This window comes from Ctenopharyngodon idella, chromosome 3 (genome assembly GCF_019924925.1).
Source record: "Ctenopharyngodon idella isolate HZGC_01 chromosome 3, HZGC01, whole genome shotgun sequence".
In the NCBI taxonomy this organism is placed as follows: Eukaryota; Metazoa; Chordata; class Actinopteri; order Cypriniformes; family Xenocyprididae; genus Ctenopharyngodon; species Ctenopharyngodon idella.
The window spans coordinates 22762183-22785270 of NC_067222.1; the positions used below are offsets into that span (position 1 = coordinate 22762183).

At 37.6% G+C, this 23088-nt stretch overlaps 1 protein-coding gene across 5 annotated transcripts in view; it reads right to left on the reverse strand.

Annotated features, from left to right (window-relative positions):
• The window catches only part of tanc2a (tetratricopeptide repeat, ankyrin repeat and coiled-coil containing 2a), a 146968-nt gene that overhangs the window by 45852 nt on the left and 78028 nt on the right, over positions 1-23088 (reverse strand). For 4 of the 5 annotated variants that reach the window (XM_051888770.1, XM_051888771.1, XM_051888772.1 and 1 more), the window contains one exon: positions 8590-8772. In XM_051888770.1, coding sequence (XP_051744730.1) covers positions 8590-8772 — 183 coding nt within the window. Of the gene's footprint in view, positions 1-4218; positions 4238-8589; positions 8773-23088 lie in introns of those variants that run through there. The other variant, XM_051888773.1, reaches the window with a different exon arrangement.

A 23088-nucleotide genomic window follows, 5' to 3' on the forward strand; every position in this document is an offset into this window, starting at 1 on the left:
GTTTCATGAAAACTCTGTCATGATCTCATCCTCATGTTGTATGACTTTATTTCTTCTGTGGAACACAATAGAAAATATTGTGAAGAATGATTCAACTGTTTTTACCTTTACAAAGAAACTCATTGGGATGCAAAACAATATTGCACCCAACTGACTTTCATTGTATGGACAAAAAACACAGACATTTTTCCAAATATCATTATTTGTGTGTTCATAGAAGAAAACAACATTGATTAGGTTGCATTTTTAGGTGAACTATTCCTCTAAAGTATGTCGCAAATAACCTAGAATATTCCTTTAAATACAATTTTAAAAACTCAAAGATCTTACTTTAGGCCTGCCACAGTTACTACATAATCACCAGATCACAATTAGATCAAATAATCAAAATATATTTGCGCACTTTATCTTCCAGTCACATTTTTTTCATTCAAGGAATTTTCAGCAAAGACTAAAAAGCCACAAATTTTCAAGTGTCCCTCACTCCAGTGTGAGTATGAGAGAGAGTTATGTGAACATTGCAAAAAATTCCTTTAGGACATTTTTAGAAAGGAAAAATACTAGTCAGAATGCTTCAGAAATACAGCAGTAGGTACATTTACAAAGTAATGATGTGTAAGGAGGGGGAAAAAAAAGAAGAAAAAAAAAGGCCTCAACAGTCCAGTGCCATCTGTTGGATTTGCACAAGATGAAAATAAGAGCACACACACCAATTGTTTAAATGATCACATAGCCAAATGTGCTAATAACCCTCATATGAGAATATACTAACATTTCTTCTTTTTTTTATTATTATTTTGTCTGTTTGAGACTGAGTAGGTTGAGGAAGTCTTGGCACATAAGCAGCGATAACCCACGTCAGCAAAGGTGTGAAAGATTTCGTGGCAGCACCGGAAAGTGACAAGTGTTGTATATTAAAGATATGCCTACGATTAACAGTCAGCCTCCCACATGGACAGGTCTCAAGATGACAGATCTTCAGCGATCTGTTACTAATGTAATGGCAGTGCTTCTCCATTCCAGCTCATGCTGTCATACAGTTTCTCATTCTCCAGCACCAGAACTGCCAGGACACCTGCTAATACAGGAAACCCAACACTCATTCACAGGGAAACACCATTAGGTGATCCCAGTGTAGACAGAGGATTCTATGCTGGGATTGGCTAAGGTGACTGAATGTTCATTGTGATGTCGTATAATATCATTTTGCTGTTTTTGCACAGTGAATTTAGACTCCTCATGTCAAATACATGTTGAATAGACAAGAATGCATGACTGGTGAGCTCAATCTTGAGCAAATATAGTCAAAAAGCACACATTTCCTCTTGAGCCACTGACTGATGCCTACTTGGTTTTTGATCTGAAGTGCTCAGCAGTGGCTTCAAAGATTAAACACTGATTTTCTGAGGCATGAGAGACAAACTGAAAAAATCGGAGGTATTCATTTACATTTGATTTACATTTTAAATGCGTTTTTCTTGCTATTTATCACAGCATCATATATCAATAAAATGTGTACTACCATGTCATACAAATCTTACATTGACACATTTGCTTCAATTAATGATTGTATTAAAAAATTCACAGATTGTAAGATCCATCTACTGAAACGTAGTCACAGTCAAGCAAAATCCAACAAAATAACTGATTTATTTGATGAATAATATATTAAAAATATTAGCTTATTGGTGTTTCAACTTTCAAGTGTTGCTAACAATTTCTGAATATAAAAATAACCAGATTAAAATAAAAAACAAAAAACAAAATTGGTTTATGGAGGTGAGACATCATGGTTGTGACAGAAAACAAGACAATTACCTAAAATTATGAATATAAAATATAATATTATATTATAAAAATAAATAAATCAAAAAATTGTGAAATGATATTATCAATATGTTTTTATAAATAATTCTAAATTAATTTATTATAATTCATTTATGGTCTGAGGAGAGGTAAGTAATTCAATCAAAAAAAAATCCAAAACAAAAAAAAGTGAAGGAATAAATTATTTTCAAAATGAAAAAGTTCATTTTTTTTTTCATTCTAAAGGGAGGTAAAAACAAGTTTTGTTCCATGTCTCAAAAATATAGTGGGGAAAAAAATGAGCTGAAGAAACTAACAGAAACATCATAGGATAGCGGGGACAGATTGTTGTTTTAGAGCTGTGAGAACTAAACTCTGAATGACAGTGTTTCCCTTGGGCTGTATTTTGAGGCAGTTTACACCCTTCTTCTGCAGAAAACCTGTCAAAACCACACATTCACAATTTTTTTTCTTGTGATATTAACACATTAGGAAATGTATATCCAAGAATCATCACCTGAGGAAGTTAGCACAAGCTAATGCAATCACCAAGAGCAAAATAACCATAAACAACACTCAGCATAAACAACTTGTATATAATTTTTTTCTTAAATCAAAGAAGCAAGCCATGCCACAGCAGTGATGATAATTACATAGGAAGCCACTCTCTCAGAACATTATTAAACCGCAAGAGGTAGAAACTCACACCTGGATGCAATGCATTTTAACACTACAATCAAACGTCTCTCTCACACTTGCTTAAAGGAACACTCCACTTTTTTTGAACATAGGCTCATTTTCCAACTCCCCTAGAGTTAAACAGTTGAGTTTTACCTTTTTCGAATCCATTCAGCCGATCTCCGGGTCTGGCGGTAGCACTTTTAGCATAGCTTAGCATAGTTCATTGAATCTGATTAGACCGTTAGCATCTCGCTCAAAAATGACCAAAGAGTTTCGATATTTTTCCTATTTAAAACTTGACTCTTCTGTAGTTACATCGTGTACTAAGACCGACGGAAAATGAAAAGTTGAGTTGAGTTTTCATTTTCCGTCGGTCTTAGTACACGATGTAACTACAGAAGAGTCAAGTTTTAAATATAATATCGAAACTCTGGTAATTTTTGAGCGAGATGCTAACAGTCTAATCAGACTCAATGAACTATGCTAAGCTATGCTAAAAGTGCTACCGCCAGACCCGGAGATCGGCTGAATGGATTCGAAAACGGTAAAACTCAACTGTTTACCTCTAGAGGAGTTGGAAAATGAGCCTATTTTCAATAAAAGTGATGTGTTCCTTTAAGTGTAGAAGTTTCTTGTTATGGTTCTGATACAAAAAACACAACAGCTGGTCAGCCCATGCTCCCAACACCCATCAGAACTCATCGGTCATGATTTGTGTTCTGTGATTCCATTTTAATGAGGAGTGACGGCTCATTATGTCCCTGGTGTTAAGGTGGCACAAGGGAGCAAAAGGCAGCCGACAACAGGCATCCTCAAATGATGCTGGTAATATATGTAAAGCGTTGGCCTGGAGACCGGAGCAACTTAGACTGTGTCCACAGTTGCTATGATTAGTTCCTATGTGGATGTTTTAAGTACAATGTGTTTCTGCCAGACAATCACACATATCTGAGACTTATGTTCCACATTCATTTGTCAAGCACCTTTTGGACGAAGAAAGACTCCTAAGATGTATTTCTTGATCCAGAAAAACATACGAAAACACAGTAAAATGAAATCACTATTCATGAATGAAATTCATGTACCACATAAATACACACCCCTATATGGACTCCTGATGCCCTAAACTTACAGGCCGTGACACACCAAGCCGACGTCAAAAAACTAGCGGCGACTAGCATGTATGGAAGAAAATAAAAACAGTCTATATCAGCAGGTATAAATAGTCTATATTTGTCATTCAAAAAGGTCAACCGAGATTAGGACAGCTCATGTTGTAAAATATTCACATATTAGAACAGCCTTCTGTCTTTACTTCTTTGCTTTCTTTCATTACTTTTGCTTTTATTCTCGTTCATTGACTCATTTGATAAACTGAACAGCCAATCAGAGTGATTTCCCTCACTGACGGCCTGACGCCGATTCAACATCAGCCAAACTGTCGCAGACGTGAGCCCAACAACAGCCGACATCTTCCAGTTAACAATTACACGTCTCAATCACAAAAAAAAAAAAAATCACAAAGAAAAATAATAGCACACAACAAGCCGCACAATTTGAGATATAATTTCTCGTCTGTAGCACCAAAGTTTAATACTTAGGTTAGGAGTCTGTTCAAACCTTAAGAATGAGCAATAGAAACAGTGATGCTTGACAAAACAAGTGTAACCGAACACAAAAGAGAACAAGCGTAAGTGATAATCAGAGAAAGAAGATTGGCAAAGTGCTCACCGTTTTCATCCAAAAACAGATCTCTCCTCTTCCTTCGTTACAAACAGATAAATCCAAGTCGTCATGTTCTCTCAACTTTAAGCAAACTCCTGCTGATCTGAAGCATCTATCTAGTGATCTTGAGAAACTGATACTCAAGATGAGGGAAGAGGTGACAGGAGAGATTTCGGAGGAAGTGGGAGGAGGAAAAGAGAAGGAAAGACGGTTGGAATGGGGATGGAGAGATATAGTGTGAGAGACAGAGAGGAAAAAAAAGGCAGACCATTGCGCAGGTGGAAGTCACAGTGTCACCTGGGACAGGAAACGAGGAGGTGTCACTCTTCCAATTATATCCCACGCCTGCGGCCCCCCAGGCCGCTTAAACACCAGGCTATTTTCAGCCTGCAGAGGAGAGGTGCCACAAGAAGAGGGAGAGAGTTGGAAAGATCGAGTGAGAGTGACGAGGACAACACTGCTTAAGAGCCCAGGGAGACGCGTCACTCATTCAGAGATGCTGTTGTCATGACGAGGGGGTGCTTAACAACGCAAAGGAGGCGGAGTCACACCATATGAGATACTAAAACCCATATACATGCTACCTTCTCCATATGTTAATTTTGTATAATATGGTAATATTTGGGAATTCTGTGAGACCGTCATGATATCAGTATGTGGACAGATAAAGTGCTGCTCTGAATTGATTAAGAGTGGCTCAATAACCACAAGATTCACACGACAGCCGATCAGAAAAGCACAAAAGATGTACAGGCTCATTTGAATATGAGAGCGTCAGATGCGCACACACAAACACACTTAGCCAGAGCAGCTTATTAACACACTGAGTGTCAAAGTCAGCACATACACACTGCATAATCATCTTTCACACTCCATCCCTTCTTACTGCCATATATCCCAGTCATAGGTATAATTTTCGTCCAGCAAACATCCATCCATCCATTCATATCCACTCTGCTCATCCATTCACTCATTCATCCATCCACCTATTCACGCATTCATCCATTCAATCTTCCATCTCCTTATTCCAACATCCATCCACTAATGTATCCATCCATCTGCACTACTTTTCATCCATTAATTCTCTAATTCATCCATTCACTTATTTTTTCATCCACCTATCCATCAATTCATCAATCCCTCCATCCATTCATCTGCTGGACGTGAACACAGTTATCTCACATAATATGAAATAGGAATTAGGAAGACAAGAATCACACCTCATGCAGGCACTGTATTCCCTAAAGACACATGGTGAAGGAAAAAAAAATGAGATGGGAGGAAAAGAATAAAAATCACGTCAATGCTTTTGCGTTCTCTCGCAAATATTTTGCGTTCCTCGAGAAATGTTGCGATCTCTCGCAAAATATTTGTGTTCCCAAAAAACTTTGAATTAGCTTGCAAAACTTTTGTGTTCTTTGCAAGAGAATGCAAAGTTTCTAGAGGAAACGCAAAACTTTTGTAAAGAACACAAGCATTATAAAATAAAATAATAATAAATAAATAAATATATATATAAGAATAAATATATATTTATTCCTCTTTTTTCCATCACCATGTCCCTCTAGGGGGTTCCGTATGCTAGAACTAACTAGAAAAATGCATTAACAGATTGGACCAACACATATTAAAGACAGCACAAAGGTCACATCCCTTATGCATTATATGAGGCTTTTGAAGAGCAAGTATGTGTGTGCATGTTTACCTGAATGCAATTAAAAACTCTCAGAATGCTGGTGATTACTGTAATTGCACTGGTTAATATGGCTGGGGAGGTCAAAGGTCATTGTTCAGTCACTGGAACGGAAGCAGTTGCTCGGCTGTGATTGCCATCATTAGGGTGGAAATGTAGCCTCCAGTTCCAGGAACTCATTCTGACCAAAAAGAGGGGGGACGAAAAATCCCTGAAATGTTTCAACTGGAGAAAAACTCCAATGTGGGTTACCAAGACTATCCATCTGGACTGCCATGTGATCATATGAGCCGAGTCTCCCTCCAGCTCCATGACCATCAGTAATTGCAGCTTAAGTCATTCAAGACAAAGACACTAGATTTTATCTTAAGCCCATTAAACTGCACAGCACAAGCGTGGGGTACTTTGTGGGGGGAAAAAAAGACTTGAGAGCGTGAATAATGAAAGCATATGTAAGATCAGAACGGCTGTGCAAACACACAGACTCAACAGTATTCTCAATGAAATAAGAGCAAACGTCTAATAGCTAGCACAAATCTAACGGACAAGAATTCAGTTTTATCCCTCTGCCTTTTTACTCAACCTCATTTTGTTCCAAACCTGTATGCTCCAATATATGGATTATAGAAGAATATCCTGGTCCCTTTTTCCTGGTCATTCCTAGTCATTTTTAATGATATATAATGAACATAAACTGGGACTGGGGCTTTCATGCTCCAAAATAACAAAAAAGCGTCATAAAAATAAAATACAACATGTATACTACAGTATATTCTATATATACTGCGCATATTAATGCCTTATTCTGCATGACCTTAGTCTACATACTTTAATCCTCCTACCCAATACCTAAATTTAAACGCTACAAAAACTACCTTACTAACTGTTAATAAGCAGTAAATTAGGAGTTAATTGAGGCAAAAGTTGTACTTAATAGTGAATACGTGCTCCCTGTACTGAAGTGTTACCACACAAGCTATACAGTATGGAAGTAGTTTCTGTACTGTATACTCAGCAGGCAGGTGAAACACATCCAGTGCTTTTTGGATAAAATCAAATATTACATGAAAATTATCGTGGGAGAAAAATGAACAGTAAGCCAATGTTCTGTGTAGCAGAGGGCTGGACGAACAATACAGGACACGGAAAGAGAAGGAAATCACACTCTCTGTGCTGTCCTGCTTCCAGGAGAGTGTGGCTGAAAACAAGTCATTGTGTTAGGACGGAGCTTCCGCGGGCAGGCTGGGCTGGACGCGCACGGTGGAACAACTCGGAAATGATAAAAGCAGGAAAAACAATGCGTGGACGGAAAATCCACTGGCGGTGGTCCAAGCTCACGGGGGGAGATGGAACAGCCGGAGAGGTTAAAGAGAGGATACAAACAAGAATTTGAACTCAGTTCACCAAGTAATTCCTATTTCTGATCTTTCACCACTTTAGAATAGAGCAGGAAACAGGAGGACAGGAAACAATGAAGAGAGGGGGGGGGGACAAAAAGAAGTGGGAAAAAAAATGTCACAGTATGCGTGCTACCAGACTGCAAGGGGTATATAATATACAGATATTGTATAAAATAAGATATTTATATTATTTATATTTAACCTCTTGTTTAATATTTCTACCAGCCTTTATTCATTATAAGAGACGACACAAAGCTGCAACTGCTTTCAGCTTGCAGTCTGATTGTTTGAAAAAAAAGTGTTGCTGAGCTACCACTGACAGCATCCGCTGAAAACAACATGATGCTCTCAGAGGATGCGATTAGCATTTCTGAAACATTAACGGGGCACTAATAATCCTTCAGCTGAACTACTTCTCCACAGAGAAAAAGGCAACTCAAGGAGGAAAAGAATATAATTAGTGCACCCTTGTGGCTGTTAACAGAAGTGCAGTGTCTATGATTAGGAATTAAGAGCATAAAAGCATTACAACTGCTGAAGTATGGTACTTAAAAATGATATACATACACACACACACACACACACACACACACTACCCTTCCGAAATTAAAACGTTAACAAGGATGCATTAAATTGAAGTGACAATAAAGACATTTATTATGTTAAAAGATTTTTGTTTCAAATAAATGCTGTTCTTTTAAACTTTTGAGCCCCAAATCATCATATTAGAATGATTTCTGAAGGATCATGTGACACTGAAGATTAGAATAATGCTGAAAATTCAGCTTTGCATCAGAGGAATAAATTACATTTTAAAATATATTAAAACAAAAATCAGATATTTTAAATTGTAATAATATTTTTATAATATTTTACTGTATTTTTGATTAAATACAGCCTTGGTAAGCACAAGAGGCTTCTTTCTAAACATTTTTTAAAAAGATCGTAATAACCACAAACTTTTAAATGGTAACTGTATGCAGACCACTTTTAATGTAATCTTCAATTTTTTAACAATTAAATCACACTAAACAAACATGTAAATTCACAACCCTAAAAATAACACATTGCTACTTCGTTACATTGTCAAACTCATTCACACCCTCCCCGGTGTGTAAGGTGAAGGCATTTGTGCTCTCAGCGGGAGTTCTGGCATTCAGCTGGAGTGTTTGAGATGGGAAACAGGAGGTGGTTCTCGCTGACACACAAACAGTACACAAGCCACACAAATACAACTGCAGCACATATAAGCCTGCACACACTTACAAACACAAGCAATGTTACCTGGCAGTCTCTTTAGCGGCTGTAGACGCATGTTGAGGGCCTGGTGGGACAGCAGGGGTGAGGAGGGGAGAGAGCGCGACACACCCTCCATGATCCGAATGTGCTGCATGCCCTCGGTCACTGGGAGAGGAGGGACAGCGTAATCCCCCTCGAACACACACTCGCCTTCCACAGAGTCACTGCCTGGAGAGTGAGACAGAGATCACAAATCAATTCCAGAATGAATTACACATTCTTTACGTTAGCAAGATACGTTCAAGTGACCAATCAAATGAGCCTATTAGATGTAAAGACTCATTTGCATGTCAGAGGCACAAACGCACACAGTTAGTCAGTTCAGCTTATTAACACTCCGCTATCAGTGTTCCTGAAGAGACGACACCTCCAGAATTAGAAACCGAAAGAAAGAGAGAGGGAGACATTGAACATGTTGTCAAACGCCTGTAGCTGTTATATTTGTGTGTATGGACATATTGTGCCTTACACACAAACACTGATATACCTTTACAGTTTCGACTGCACACTAGTTTGCTTAGCAAGATTTAGTTCAAAGTGAACTCTGCCATGACAGTAAAAAAACAACCAGAAAAGACATGTTTGCTAATACTAGTACAGTATGTAGGTTTGCCTGTTGTTCAGAACAACAAGGTACAATGTGAAAATCAGACTTCAGAACTCTGGTTCAGACTCAAAACGGACAAAAATGATGACTATAACTAGAAATTCAGATGGCTAGGGATGTTAATTTGTGTTTTACTCTTTTTTTTTTTTTTTACTCTTGTTGCTGTGTTCAGAGAAGCAAATAGACTGTAAACTCAATCAAAAGATCAACTTAAAAACTGATGATGCAGTTGAGCAACAGGAATTATGACTCACTCATCTGTGAAGGTTCCAGAATGACAGACTGAACAAGCTGATTGAAGTCAGCAAAATTATTCAAAGTACTTGCAATTTAATTTGATTTGACGGAACAGATTTATAGGAAATGGATAAAGCAGAAAGCCATTACTTTTTGAGCACTGATATTGTGTTTCTGATGCAGACCTGGGTTCAGTAGGACATATTGTTTGATTTAAGCCTTAGATAAATAAATAAATACCAAGACTGCAATTAACTGACCAAAAAAACGGTAAAAACAGTAATACCGTGTAATATTATTACAATTTAAAATAACTGTTTTCTATTTTAATATATTTTAAAATGTAATTTATTCCTGTGATACAAAGCTGGATTTTCTGCAGCCATTACTCCAGTCTTTAGCATCACATGATCCTTCAAAAATCATTCTATGATGCTGATTTGCTGGTCAAGAAACATTTATTTTTATTATCAATGTTTAAAACAGTTGCACTGCTTAATACTTTTGTGGAAACTGTGAAGCATTTTTTCAGGATTCTTTGATGAATAGAAAGCATTTATTTAAAATAGAAATATTTTGTAACATTATACAGTAAATGTCTTTACTATCCTAGATGAATGAAAGTATGAATTTCTTATATTATATATATATATATATATATATATATATATATATATAAAATTCTATAAATAAAGAGCATTTAAAGTCCCCCTGTGGTGAAAATCAAGTTTTTAATGTTGTTTATATGTCTATGTGGTGTTTTTAATATGCTTTTAAGACAAAACATGTGCAAATTCATGAGTCAACACCATTGCTGAGTATTTTCTGTTTAAAACTGAGATGGTCCGCACTGCAGCACATGAGATCCAGGGGGCGAGGTTGGCTCCAGATCCAGCTCCTCCCACTTTACATATCCCTAAACCTACCCGTCTCGACTCCCTGGATCTAAACCTACCCGTCTCCACCCCCTGGATCTTGTGTTCTGCAGTGAGGGGCTACTGTTAAAACTGCAGTGATCTAAAGACAGTTTCAAAAATACGGTGTTTCGCTGGTGTTTCTTACATCACAAACTACCTTGTATCCAATCACGTCAAAGTGCCGGCAGGCTTTAGCATATCATTAACCATGAGCGCTCTGAAGCAGGGGAGTCTCAAGAGAAGGTTATCCCGATATATTTTTCTGTTGACATGAAAAATCAATAAGATTTAGCAATATAGCCGGGTGTATGATGTATATTACGATGCTATGATGGACTTTCTCCACTGACTCCTCTGAGTTGTTCAAAGCATTTCTAAGGATACTGATTGTTAGAAGGCAGCTGTCTGACTCGCAAATGGGAACATGGTTGGTTTAACATTAGCAACACATTATTGTTTGATAATGTAGTCAAGCAAAGGGCTAATCTTATTAATTACAGTTATGTATCCGACGTTGTAAAAAGCGATACCATTGTGCTGAGTTTACCTCAGTAAGTTGACCGAGTGGATCTCTGAGCTCATGCGAGTGAGTGGAGGTGGGGCTAATTAGTATATTCACTAAATGAAGCAAGGGTGTAGAGTTACATTCAAGCTATTTTAAGGAATTAATATATATATATTTTTTTTTTTCACAGGAAAAAACATTTAAGTATGTCATTTTGGTGATCAAAGATGAGTTTTAAGGGATAAAACTATTGACTACAGAGAGACTATAATGACTCGCATGTGACTCTTATGAGACCAGTGAGATCAGAGTGTTGTGAAAAAAACTACTTAGTCTCACTTTAGAACACTTCCTGTATTTATCATTCAGTAAATCTTCCGTGTTTGTGTGTGTGTGTGTGTCTGTTTGCACTGCTGTGGTTGGGTGGGGTCTGGACTCTGCTGATGTCAAGCAATCTCTTTTCCTCCTCTCTCTCTCTCTCTCTCTCTCTCTCTCTCTCTCTCTCTCTCTATTCCACTACAGATTCTTCAACCCATTTTCTTCTCCATCCATCAGCCCCACCCAACATCCTCATCATGCACTCTCATGCATTTCATATCTGACCACGGCTCACCTCTTTCTCTCATTCCCCCTCTCACAGTGGTTCAGCTTCTTTGGCATAACGCTTGAATAAATAAAACACAAAGGTGTAGATTTTGAGCTCCCTAGACATCATTTGGCCATCATACCCAAATTCAAACACCCAAATGCAACTATGATGTCCAATAATGCTGCCTAGGTAGGTAGTTCATTAGATTTGCATCTAAAAACATCGGTGCCACGCCCTAAGAATTAATCTCTTCATTCTCTCTCATCAAATGAGGCAGTTTATGTGGTTCAAGACTCCTTTGAGGCTCTCTAAACACTCTCACTTTCGCTCTCGCCTCAGTAGAAGAGGATAAATCCACCTTTAGAGACATGACGAGCTGTCAGATATGGAATTGTTCATTGTGTCTTCCTGAATTCGACGCTACTGCAGTGCAGGACGTGGACTGAAGTGGAATGCTTTCACAGAAGCAGACGGCAAGAGAGCAGAGCAGAACCCTCAGGCGTTAATCATCAGACACTACCCGCTTCAATGCCGCAGAATCAGCTATAGTGTGTGTGAATGAAAGCTAGTGACTACAATGAACAAATAAGACTCAAAATTAGCACAGAAAATGCAATGTCCTTTGTTTCTGTATGAGTTCCTTTGAAGAATTTTAGATGCTGCCTGAATTCGCAGTGTGTGTCCACTGCAGCTAGGCTGCGTCATAGGATGGCGTCAGACAGGAAGAGGCCATGTTGCGCCCAGTCTGGCCACGGCGACAGATGGCACAGACAGGAAGAGAAGAAAGGAGAGGAAAGACTGATGAATGAAGCACACACCTGCTAGTTTCCACATATACAGACAACACAGACACACTCTTCATGTGTCACTTTAGTTGTGCTTTCTTCCAGTTCACTAATACCCTCAACTAACAGGTTGCCAATACTGGATGCCACATAAGGTGCCTGAAGATTGCTAGTATTGCAATCTAAAATATCAGTCTACTTTAAAAGTGAATGTCGTGCATGTTGCAATGCAATGTGACACAGATTCAGTTACATTCCATTTCTATTGTTGCTGCACTGCAAAACTCTTGAAATATAAAATGATTTTTATATAATACATTTTTAAATAATAAAAAATGTAAATAAACGTAATCATAAATTTATTTTTATTTATAAAATTATTTTTTAAATGTGTATAACACACACACACACATATATATATATATATATATATATATATATATATACACACACACACACACACAGTATATACACACAAACACATATGTATGTGTTGCTAGTTTATGATACATTAGAAGCGTAATCAGCATGCACCTGCTCTTACGAGTACCTCAGGGGTCCGTCTCACATGTTATACCACTCTTGTCACATGATGTATGATGCAATGACAGCGGCAGGATTGAGAGCTGCCAGAGAGGTGGATGCAGTGTCACCGTGACGACACTCTGAGGAATACTGTGCCTTCGATAAGGAAAAGCGGCACAAGCGGAGGACACATCAGAAAAGTGGATTTACGGTGCCGCCCGCTTCCTCGAGGAGATGAAAGAATGCTTAGTGGGAGAGAGGTGAAGAGGAGGAACAGGCTTAAAGGTGGGAGAGAGAGAGGTGGCACAAACCGGATCGGTCAACCCAAGTGCAGGAGCTTAAATTCATCCCTCACTGAAGGTTTGAGAGGGTTCGATGGCAGGGGGTGGAGAAGGACCGGCTTACTGTTAGGAAGAGTGGAAGGAGAGCAGGTGTATTATAAATTCAAACTCGCATATCCTTTGAGTCCAATCAGTATGCAGCAAATTAAACCTCTTTAAAAGAATGACACTGTTTTATGAAGGCTCTCAACATTTTGTTTTGGTGAAAATCTAAGGCCGCATCATAAGTTTATAAAAACTGGGATGTGAAACTGAGCCTTGCCTGGCCGTAGGTGTAACAGTGAGGATATTTGTAGGTCATACACCCTATTGAGGACTAAAAGAGCCACTTAAAGGGTTAGTTCACCCAAAAATGAAATTTCTGTCATTTATTACTCACCCTCATGTCGTTCCACACCCGTAAGACCTTCATTCATCTTCAGAACACAAATTAAGATATTTTTGATAAAATCCAATGGCTCAGTGAGGCCTACATTGACAGCAACATATTTAACACTTTCAAATGCGCAGAAAGCTACTAAAGACATATTTAAAACAGTTCATGTGACTACAGAGGTTCAACCTTAATATTATGAAGCAACAAGAATACTTTTTGCGTGCCAAAAAAAAAAAATCAATACAAAAAAATAACGACTTTATTCAACAATATCTAATGATGGGCGATTTCAAAACACTGCTTCATGAAGCTTCGAAGCTTTACGAATCTTTTGTTTCGAATCAGTGGTTCAGAGCGTAAATCAAACTGCCAAAGTCATGCCCCCCCCAGTGGTGAACCATTGAAATTTCGAAACACTTGTCGTAACGAAGCCTCATTTACTGAAATCATGTGACTTTGGCAGTTTGATACACGAATAAAGTCGTTATTTTGGGTTTTTTTTGCCACACAAAAATTATTCTCGTTTATAACATTAAGATTGAACCACTGTAGTCACATGAACTGTTTTAAATATGTCTTTAGTAGCTTTCTGGGCATCTGAAAGTGTTAATTATCTTGCTGTTAATGGAGGCCTCACTGAGCCATCGGATTTTATCAAAAAATATCTTAATAAATAAAATAGCCACTTTAAATGTTTTTTTTTTTTTTTTTTTTTTTAAATAAAACAATAAGACAACACAGTAATAAATTGATTTTAAATACAACTTATACAAACACAAAATCACATTATCAATAAAAGAAATAATAAATCAAATAAATAGCCATATCTACAATCGTTTTTTTTTTAATGTTTAAAATGCAATTAAATGTAACAAAAATCCCCCCAAATTTTTAAAAATGCCAGTAATATGTAACGATAAAACTTTTTTATTATTAATGTATTACATTAATAAATCATTTTAAATACAAAAAACCTTTCTGCATTGCCCATATTCTTAAAATTCAAAAACTTAGCTGCTACCATGTATGAACTTGTCCAATGGCATTTTGTAACTTGACAGGTAAAATGAAAAAGAAAAGCACCCAAAATGGATGTCAAAAAAACAAAATTGTAATTGCTAATAAAAATGCTAATTATCAATTTATTTTTACATTTAACCACTTTTAAAAAATAGATATAAATAAACCGTTATTTCTTTGTCAGTTTGAAAAGTTATTAACTTGCTGTCATTTTTTTTTTTTTTTTAAGTTGCACTTCTAGTCTTTTCCTTGCACTTATGTGGACACATCAAGCAAAGGCTTTAGAAGACAGCTGCCTATGTAGAAAGCAAGGCTGCCTATGTGCCTTCGTGTCTGTCGGATTAAGCACTTTTTAATACTCAAAATCTAGTTTAACTTTAAACCTTCTGGTTAAATTTGCAAAAAGCAAATGGAAAGGTGACTCTGATGTACAGAAATAAATCTGTCCTGCGTAAGTTTAACACCCTGAATCGTTCACAGCTATAAAAATCCCTTATCAGAGAACACACATTGAGGGGTAAATGAACAACACCGATTGGGAGCTAATCAACGCATACTTCAGATACTCTTGTACTTTATTACATGAGTATTTTTACAGCCTCTCGGCGCACACACACATCCGTTATGAGCTGATATGAGCCCAGTGGGAGCCGTGAGTGTGATTCAGAGAGCTGCTCTCTAATTTATGTAGGCTGATAGCAGAACCTGCTCGCCTAATCAAAACAGCCCACTAAATCTGAGCCCGGATCGGCCCAATGCCCTTGAGTCTGGAACAGAACCATCACTCGTCTTCCAACCACACACTGACAGAGGCTGGATATCATACCAGAGATATATAGCGAGAGAACAGGATCATTTCCCACAAATCCCCACTGAGACCTTTGTTGTGCTGCGTGAAATGAATATCATCAGGAGATTCATTTCATGTCTTTAAGATCACATGTCATGTGGTTTGACAAGAGCGTGTGCCAAATATGTCAAATCACAGACCCTGTTATGTTGTCACTATGACCTTTGGTGGCATTTTATTCTGCATGCTCAGAACAGTGGTGCTCATGTGGGTGACGCAGGTTTGAATCTGGCTTATGACATTTCCTGAATTACCCACAATCAATTCCTGTCCTTAACTAATCTACTTTCAGAGAAAAATGAGGAATTACTATTCGGAAAGGATTAGTTTTCCAAACAACATTAGAGTTACAATTTTTAACACAGGACATCTGTGGTTTCATGTACTGATTCGGATGGGATTGGGATCGGCAGGATTATATATAAATTATTATTATTATTATTATGTATATAATTAAGGCAAGTAATTGATTTGAATGGGGTTAAAATTACATCCAAAGTAAGTTCTGTGAAAAACAAATTTACCTTACCTCATCACATACACTAACATTCATAAGGTTTTTTAAATTATACCTTTATTCAAGCAAGGATTCATTAAATTGGTCAAAAGTGACAGTAAAGACATTTAACAAAAAATGTATTTCAAATAAATGTTTATCTTTTGTTGATGAACTTTCTATTTATCAAAGAATCCTGAAAATAATCTGTTTCCACAAATTTATTAGCAGCACAACTGTTTTCAACAATGATAATAACAATAAATATTTCTTGAGCATCAAATAATCATATTAGAATGATTTCTGAAGGATCATGTGACACAAAATTCAGCTTTGACATCACAGGAATAAATTACATTTTAAAATGTATTCAAATAGAAAACAGTTTTGAATGGTAATAATATTTTACAATATTACTGTTTTTTCTGTATTTTTGATAAAAATTAATGGAGCCTTAGTGAACATAAAAAGACTATTTTCATAAACATTAAATAACAGTATCGACCCTAAACTTTTAAACAGTAATGTACTCCCCAAAATAGTGCTGCTATAGATAAAATATCACACATAAACTAACCCACACTAGGGCATCTAATGTGAAACAGACACAACGAACAACTCCCATGATAACATTACACAGTTTCACCCATTAACAGCATGTATCCCACCTCCAGGTCCTTCTCATTGGCATTGGACCAATAAGCTCACGGAATGATACGCATTTCTCTCAGCTAGCTAAAGAATTAGCAACCATCCGCATTAGCTAGCTTCTTTATTTTCAAGCTTTAAAATGTTCTGTGACCTGAAAGCAAAGGTTTCAGGTGATGCGAACTGACACGCTCTATTGAAAGCAAGTTCCCGTGGCCACCCAGCAGCTGCCGCCGTACGCCCACACATAACCACGAATGACCGCTGTGTGTCGTGTTTTGATGGCACTAAGCCATCGCTCCATATGGTGGCCCAGTTCCACTGCAACACTAGGGACATACCACATACTCTGAGACCTCCGGCACGTCCTCCAGATACTACCTTCATCCATTAGCTCAATTGTGCACATTTCTTCATTCACCATTTACTGTTCACTTCATCACATACCGTACAACTTGGAGAAATCCGTGAAGATCTGCTTGAGTTTTGTAAGTCAGCGCATATATGAAATGAGTAACAAGTATAAAAGATCGATGTGCATTAGAGTAGAGGGAGAGCTGAGCGGCTATAAAACGCCAAGATTCAACATTATCCATTTCAAACACTCTTCACATGAGCATTTCAGACATCTCACATCCTCTATGAATCAGACTTCTTACCCACTTTGATTCTCCTAATGAGACTGCCATTTAGAGCTGACCTCACAAAAGCTTTTACCTGCGTTTTAGTGCTGTGTGCTAAGGCAAGCATCACTATTGCTCATACTTGGGGAGAGTAAACTTCAGTGTGTAACTCGTCCTGCACCATTTGTGCTAAAGACGATACCTTTCGTTTGAGGAAATGTGTGGTATTACTTTTCTAAGCGATCAGACTTAAACTACTGTTCAACTGTTCATACTTTAATTCAGCAAGGATGCATTAAAATGATTAAAAGTTGTAATGTTACATGTTACAAATGTTACAAAAGATTTCTATTTCAAATAAATGTGGTTCTTTTGAACCCTCTATTCATCTAGAAAAAGTATCAAAGTTTTCACAAAAACATTAAGAAGAACAACTGTTTTCAACATTGATAATAATAATAAGAAATGTTTCTTGAGGATCAAATCATCATATTAGAATCATTTCTAAAGTATCGTGTGACACTGAAGACTGTAGAAATGGCTGCTGAAAATTTAGCTTTACCATCACAGGAATAAATTATATTATGATGAGCCAAAACTTTATGACCAGTCACAGGTGAAGCGAGCATCGTTGATCATCTCCTAACAAGGCCACATGTTAAGATCTAGGTAGATTAGATGGTAAAAAAACAATCAGTTGTCGTAATCAGCATGTTGGATGCAGGAGAAATGGGCAGGAATAATGATCTTGTCAGCAGTGGTGAGAAATTTCTAACAGTGGTCCGAGGAGGGACAAACCACAAACCGACGACAGGCTGGGCTCCCAAGGCTCATCAATGCACGAGGGCAATGAAGGCTGTCCCATCTGGTCCAAGCTAACAGAAGGACTACTCTGGCACAAGTCACACAAAATGTTACTGATGGTAATGGGAGTAATGGGTCACAACACACAGTACATCACACTCTGCTGCATATGGGGCTGCATAGCTGCAGAACAATCAGAGTGCCTGATGACCCCATCCACTGTCGAAAGTGCCTACGATGGGCACACAAGCATCAGAACTGGACCTTGGAGCAGTGGAAGGTGGTCACCTCGTCCAATGAGTCCTGTTTTCTTTTACATCACGTATACGGGCGTGTGCGCCGTTTACCAGTAACTGTATATTAAATAACTGTATCGACCCTAACGTTTTAATAATAATGTACTCCCAAAAAATGCATTGCTATAGATAACATATCACATGCTCAATGATATTGCGATGCTCTGGGTAATGTTCTGCTGGGAAATTCTGGTTCTGGCCATTCATGTGGATGTCAATTGGCATGTGCCACCAACCTAAACATTGCTGCAGACCAGGTACATCACTTCATGACAATGGTGTTCCCTGGTGGAAATGGCCTCTTTCAGCAGGATAATGCACCCTGCCACACTGCACACATTGTTCAGGAATGGTTTGAGGAACATAACGAAGAGTTAAAGGTGTTGACTTGGCCTCCAAATTCCCCATATCTCAATCCAATTGAGCATCTGTGGACCAACAAGTTCAATCCATGGTGGCTCCACCTTATAACCTACAGGACTTTAAGGATCTGCTGCTAACATCTTGATGCCAGATACCACAGCACACCTTCAGGGCTCTTGTAGAGTCCATGCCAACCTGTAGTTTACCGTTTCACAAAACCCTCAATAAATTTAGCCGGACATCAGTTCACTGACCAGCAACCCTGCTTAACACAAGATGTGCTTAATATTTATGGTACCACTTTACAATAAGGTTCCATTTATCTACATTAGTTCATTTCATTAGTTAACATGAACTTCAATAATAATACTTATACATCATTTATTCATCTTAATGTTAATTTCAACATTTATTTTCAAATCAAAAGTTCTGTTGACATTAGTTAATGCGCTGTGAACTAACATGAATGAATTGTATTTTGTGTTAAGTAACATTAAGAAAGATTAGTAAATGCTGTAAGAAACATACTGCTCAATTTTAGTTCATGCTATCTAATGCATTAACTAATGTCAACAAATGAGAACACATTACCATAATTATTTTATGCATTACGCAGACTGAAATAACTCTTTAGAAATACTCCCTCCTTTCCTTGGATCGAACCCGTTTTTCATTTTAGTTTGGCAAAATAGCAAATGGTTTTACTGGAAAAAATCTCCCCAGATTTGTATAATGCTTGACCAGACACGCTTGCTCAGATTGGTTGATGTTCACTCACCATTAAAAGGGAGCCTATTAGGGGGCATCGGTTCAGGCATCCACAGAGGACTTGCAAATGTACTTGCTAAAGTAAGTGTGTGCACGTCTAGAAATGTGATCCTCGGGTGTAGTCTGCTACTGATGAATAATTTAGTCTATTTTCTGGCCACACAGACTTTTGCAGAAAAGATATTGGAGTAGTCGGATATATCCCTCTCTTTTTCTGTTTTCACTCTCTCTTATTTCACTCGAGGCAGTGGCATCCAAACTGAGCCCTTATCTAGTGGTTAGTAGTCAGGCTCAGCTGCCCGCGGCACATCAAAGTTAACTCCACCAATCTGTAAAAACACCACCAGCCAAGAAACCAACCTGCCCTGTCCTGTTCGTAGAGCTAGATGATATAGCTAACGAAAAATCATATTTTTGCATTTTTTATGATTAATAAATTACATTTATTTAGAAATTACACACCAAAATAACAAATAAACCAATATTTAACAACAGTAAAAAAAAAAAAAAAAAAAAAATCTATATTATATATATATATATATATATATATATATATATATATATATATATATATATATATATATATATATATATATTATTTGAAAATGCCACAATGAGACTTACATAAACATTTTTTGAGCTAAACAAATTGTTGAATCATTTTAAAATCTATTAATTGAAATTAGCTGATTTATAAAATTGAATTTAACTCAGCGCCATTTTTGTAACTGAATTTAAATCAGAGAAATGTTAAAACATTTCTCTCTTGGCAGACCCAATCTAGCAAGGGAGAATTGCAAAATTAGTCATTAAAGGGGTTGTATAATGCCATTTTTACAAGATGTAAAATAAGTCTCTGATGTCCCCAGAGTGTGTATGTGGAGTTTTAGCTCAAAATACCCCACAGATCATTTTTTATAGCATGTTACATGTGTCACTTTTTGAGGGTGAACAAAAATGCTCCATTTTTGTGTGTGTCCCTTTAAATGCAAATGAGCTGCTGCTGCTGCTAAGCAGAGGGCGGGGTTTCAAGAGCTCATGTTAGCAGCGCCGATTACCTCACGCAGACTCACTGAAAATGTCAGAAACTGTTCAGCCTTTTATGTTCAAAACGGAGTCTTACAATGATGGAGAGACTCAAGAAGACGTGACAACATGTAGAATGCAACAGGACATTTTTGAACGGTTAGCTGCTTAATTTATGTAGTTGATGTGGAGTTAACTATCTTAAAGTCATTGATTAGCATATATACTGTCATGATAATCTTTAAATCGTTCATGTGGGAACTGTTGTAAGAGAATATATGCTGCATGAAGATAGAACAGGTATAGTTTAGTTTAATTACGGTTATAACTCATGTTGTCATCTTGCTTTTATGACATGCTATTGCATTTGTGTTACGTACTGTATTGCAATAACATGGCCTCAGCCCTTTGTTGCGTGTTCTCGGGGGCAGAGTTTATGTAAATTTTAGGGTTAGTGATGTCACCAACCTGGGAAGAAGCTCATTGTAGTCCCTACCAGCCGTTTGTTGTAGTCCGTAAACAGAGAATTCTTTAAAAGAAAAGATCTCCCTTTGCTTTGAACTTTGAGCATCCTAACTTTGCAGATGTTGTTTGTGCTTTAACAGCAACATTACACACTAACTCAAGTTAAAAAAAGTTTCACACAGCAATCCCGGTAAATTACCATAAAATTACCAGAATGACTTTACCGGTAAATAAATACACAAATATGCTGTTCACATAAGCAACAGCGTTCTGGCTTTTTTACCGATAAGAGACCATTCACACATCAGCAGCAAAATACCGGTAAATTCTGTGATGTCTGTGATTCTGCAGAGCCGCAACACTGATGAATGGAAAATTAGTCAGGGTCTCCAGCGCGACACGTTAAAAAAACCTGCGAGACGTGGCACAACGGTCAAAGATGAACAAAGTAAACAGCGAGGAGTAATCAAACCATCTCCATAAGAACTTTATGATTGGCCCAAAGCAGACTTCTTAAGTCAGCGCGTTCTGACTTTGTACATGCTTATACCAGTAATCTTCATTCTGCGTTCACACAGAGCAAATTACCGGTAATTTACTGGTAATGTTACAACTTCCCTTACTGGTAAATAGCCAGAACCAATTTACCGGTATTTTTGAAAAGGTCCTGTTCACACATGATATCTTACTGGTAATTTACCAGTAATTTACCAGTAAAGACTGTATGTGTGAAAGGCGCTCCTGGCATTGGGAAGCTTAAAAGTGCTTTAAAATAATTGCAAAAGTCACAGTGCTGCTCACAAATTTGTTGTTACTATTCAATATATCACCTAGCCCTTCCTGAGATGCATTTAAAAACACTGTTTCTCAGATTTAACTATATTTAAAGTCAGATGCCACACCTATAAAAGCAACCAAAGGCAGCATGAAAGCAAGTAAGCATCTAACAGCATACAGAAGCACTTCATATGACACTGCATATACAGGATCTAACTCTATAATGTCACTGTAATATGACAAAGAGTTCTAAAGATGCCAAACAATGAACTACTTAAATACAGTATAGAAGCCAATGGCGGTTTCATAACACTGTTATATTACAATGCAAAGAGCCCTTTAGAGCTCTCAGAGAATTTTATGGATGAACTAACTGTAAGACTCAACTCCGTCTGATCTGACTAGCAACAGCCGTGGCATGATAAATCCTGTACATACGCTTTGTCAGCACAACCTAGCTTAACCTAGCCCTGTGAGACAGTGTGGAAAAGAGAGGCAGAGAGAAAGAAAAAGAGAGTGAAAGCATGTAGGCACCACATAATCCTACGCACTTAACCCAACTCACTTATCTCAGTGGGAAAACTGATTCGTGGTGAGGCAGAAATTTTATACCAGCGTATCTTTAGGCATGAACGCTCTTCCAATAATCTATCATTTAGCTCACAAAAACATTTAACTGACAACAAAAGCCAATGAGCCGAATCCTCCATACAGTTACGCCGCTTTTACACTTTATATTTCAACATTAAAACCAACATTATTTTAACATTAGTCCTAACCATCCGCGATCCAGTTTAACCAGGCACTAAACAGTAAGTATCTAAATTAAGTGATTGTTACTGTTTACAGCACAAACATGGCGCCTTTTAGCCAGTTTTTAGCAGTGCTGGGCAAGATATTCAAAAATGTGCAGCTAGCTCACTTAACAACTAATAGAAAAATTAGCTAATCTAAGTTTAAAAGCCACCCTTTAAAGAAACTAGCTGTAATTTGATCAAGTGTCTGTTCAAACCTCAAATGCTAACCCACCACTCAAAAGCTTTAGCTGCATCCAAAAATCACATTGTCTGAGTAGGTAGTACCTTTGATGAAGAACTTGCTTTTTTAAAAAGTAGTACGTTCTAAATAGTATGAATGTGTGTAGTATGAATGTAATCTAGATGCATTACATTTGACATGTTGGCATTGTCATGTGACTTACGTGGTCAGTTGTATTGCTCCGAGGTGCGTTCATGCCATGTTGTAATTACTGTAATTACCAGGTTTCAACTTGTAAAAAGCGTTTATGTCCTCGTAGAGTAATTACTGCTTGTGTCAACCTGTACCACATGACCGCTGTACCACCTGACTGCTGACGATTGATTTAGGCATTGATAGTGTTACCACAGAAATGCATAATTCCCATTCCGAAGACATGAACAGCTCCGAAAAGAACGTCACACGTTGTCATCTCGAGACTACGGTAA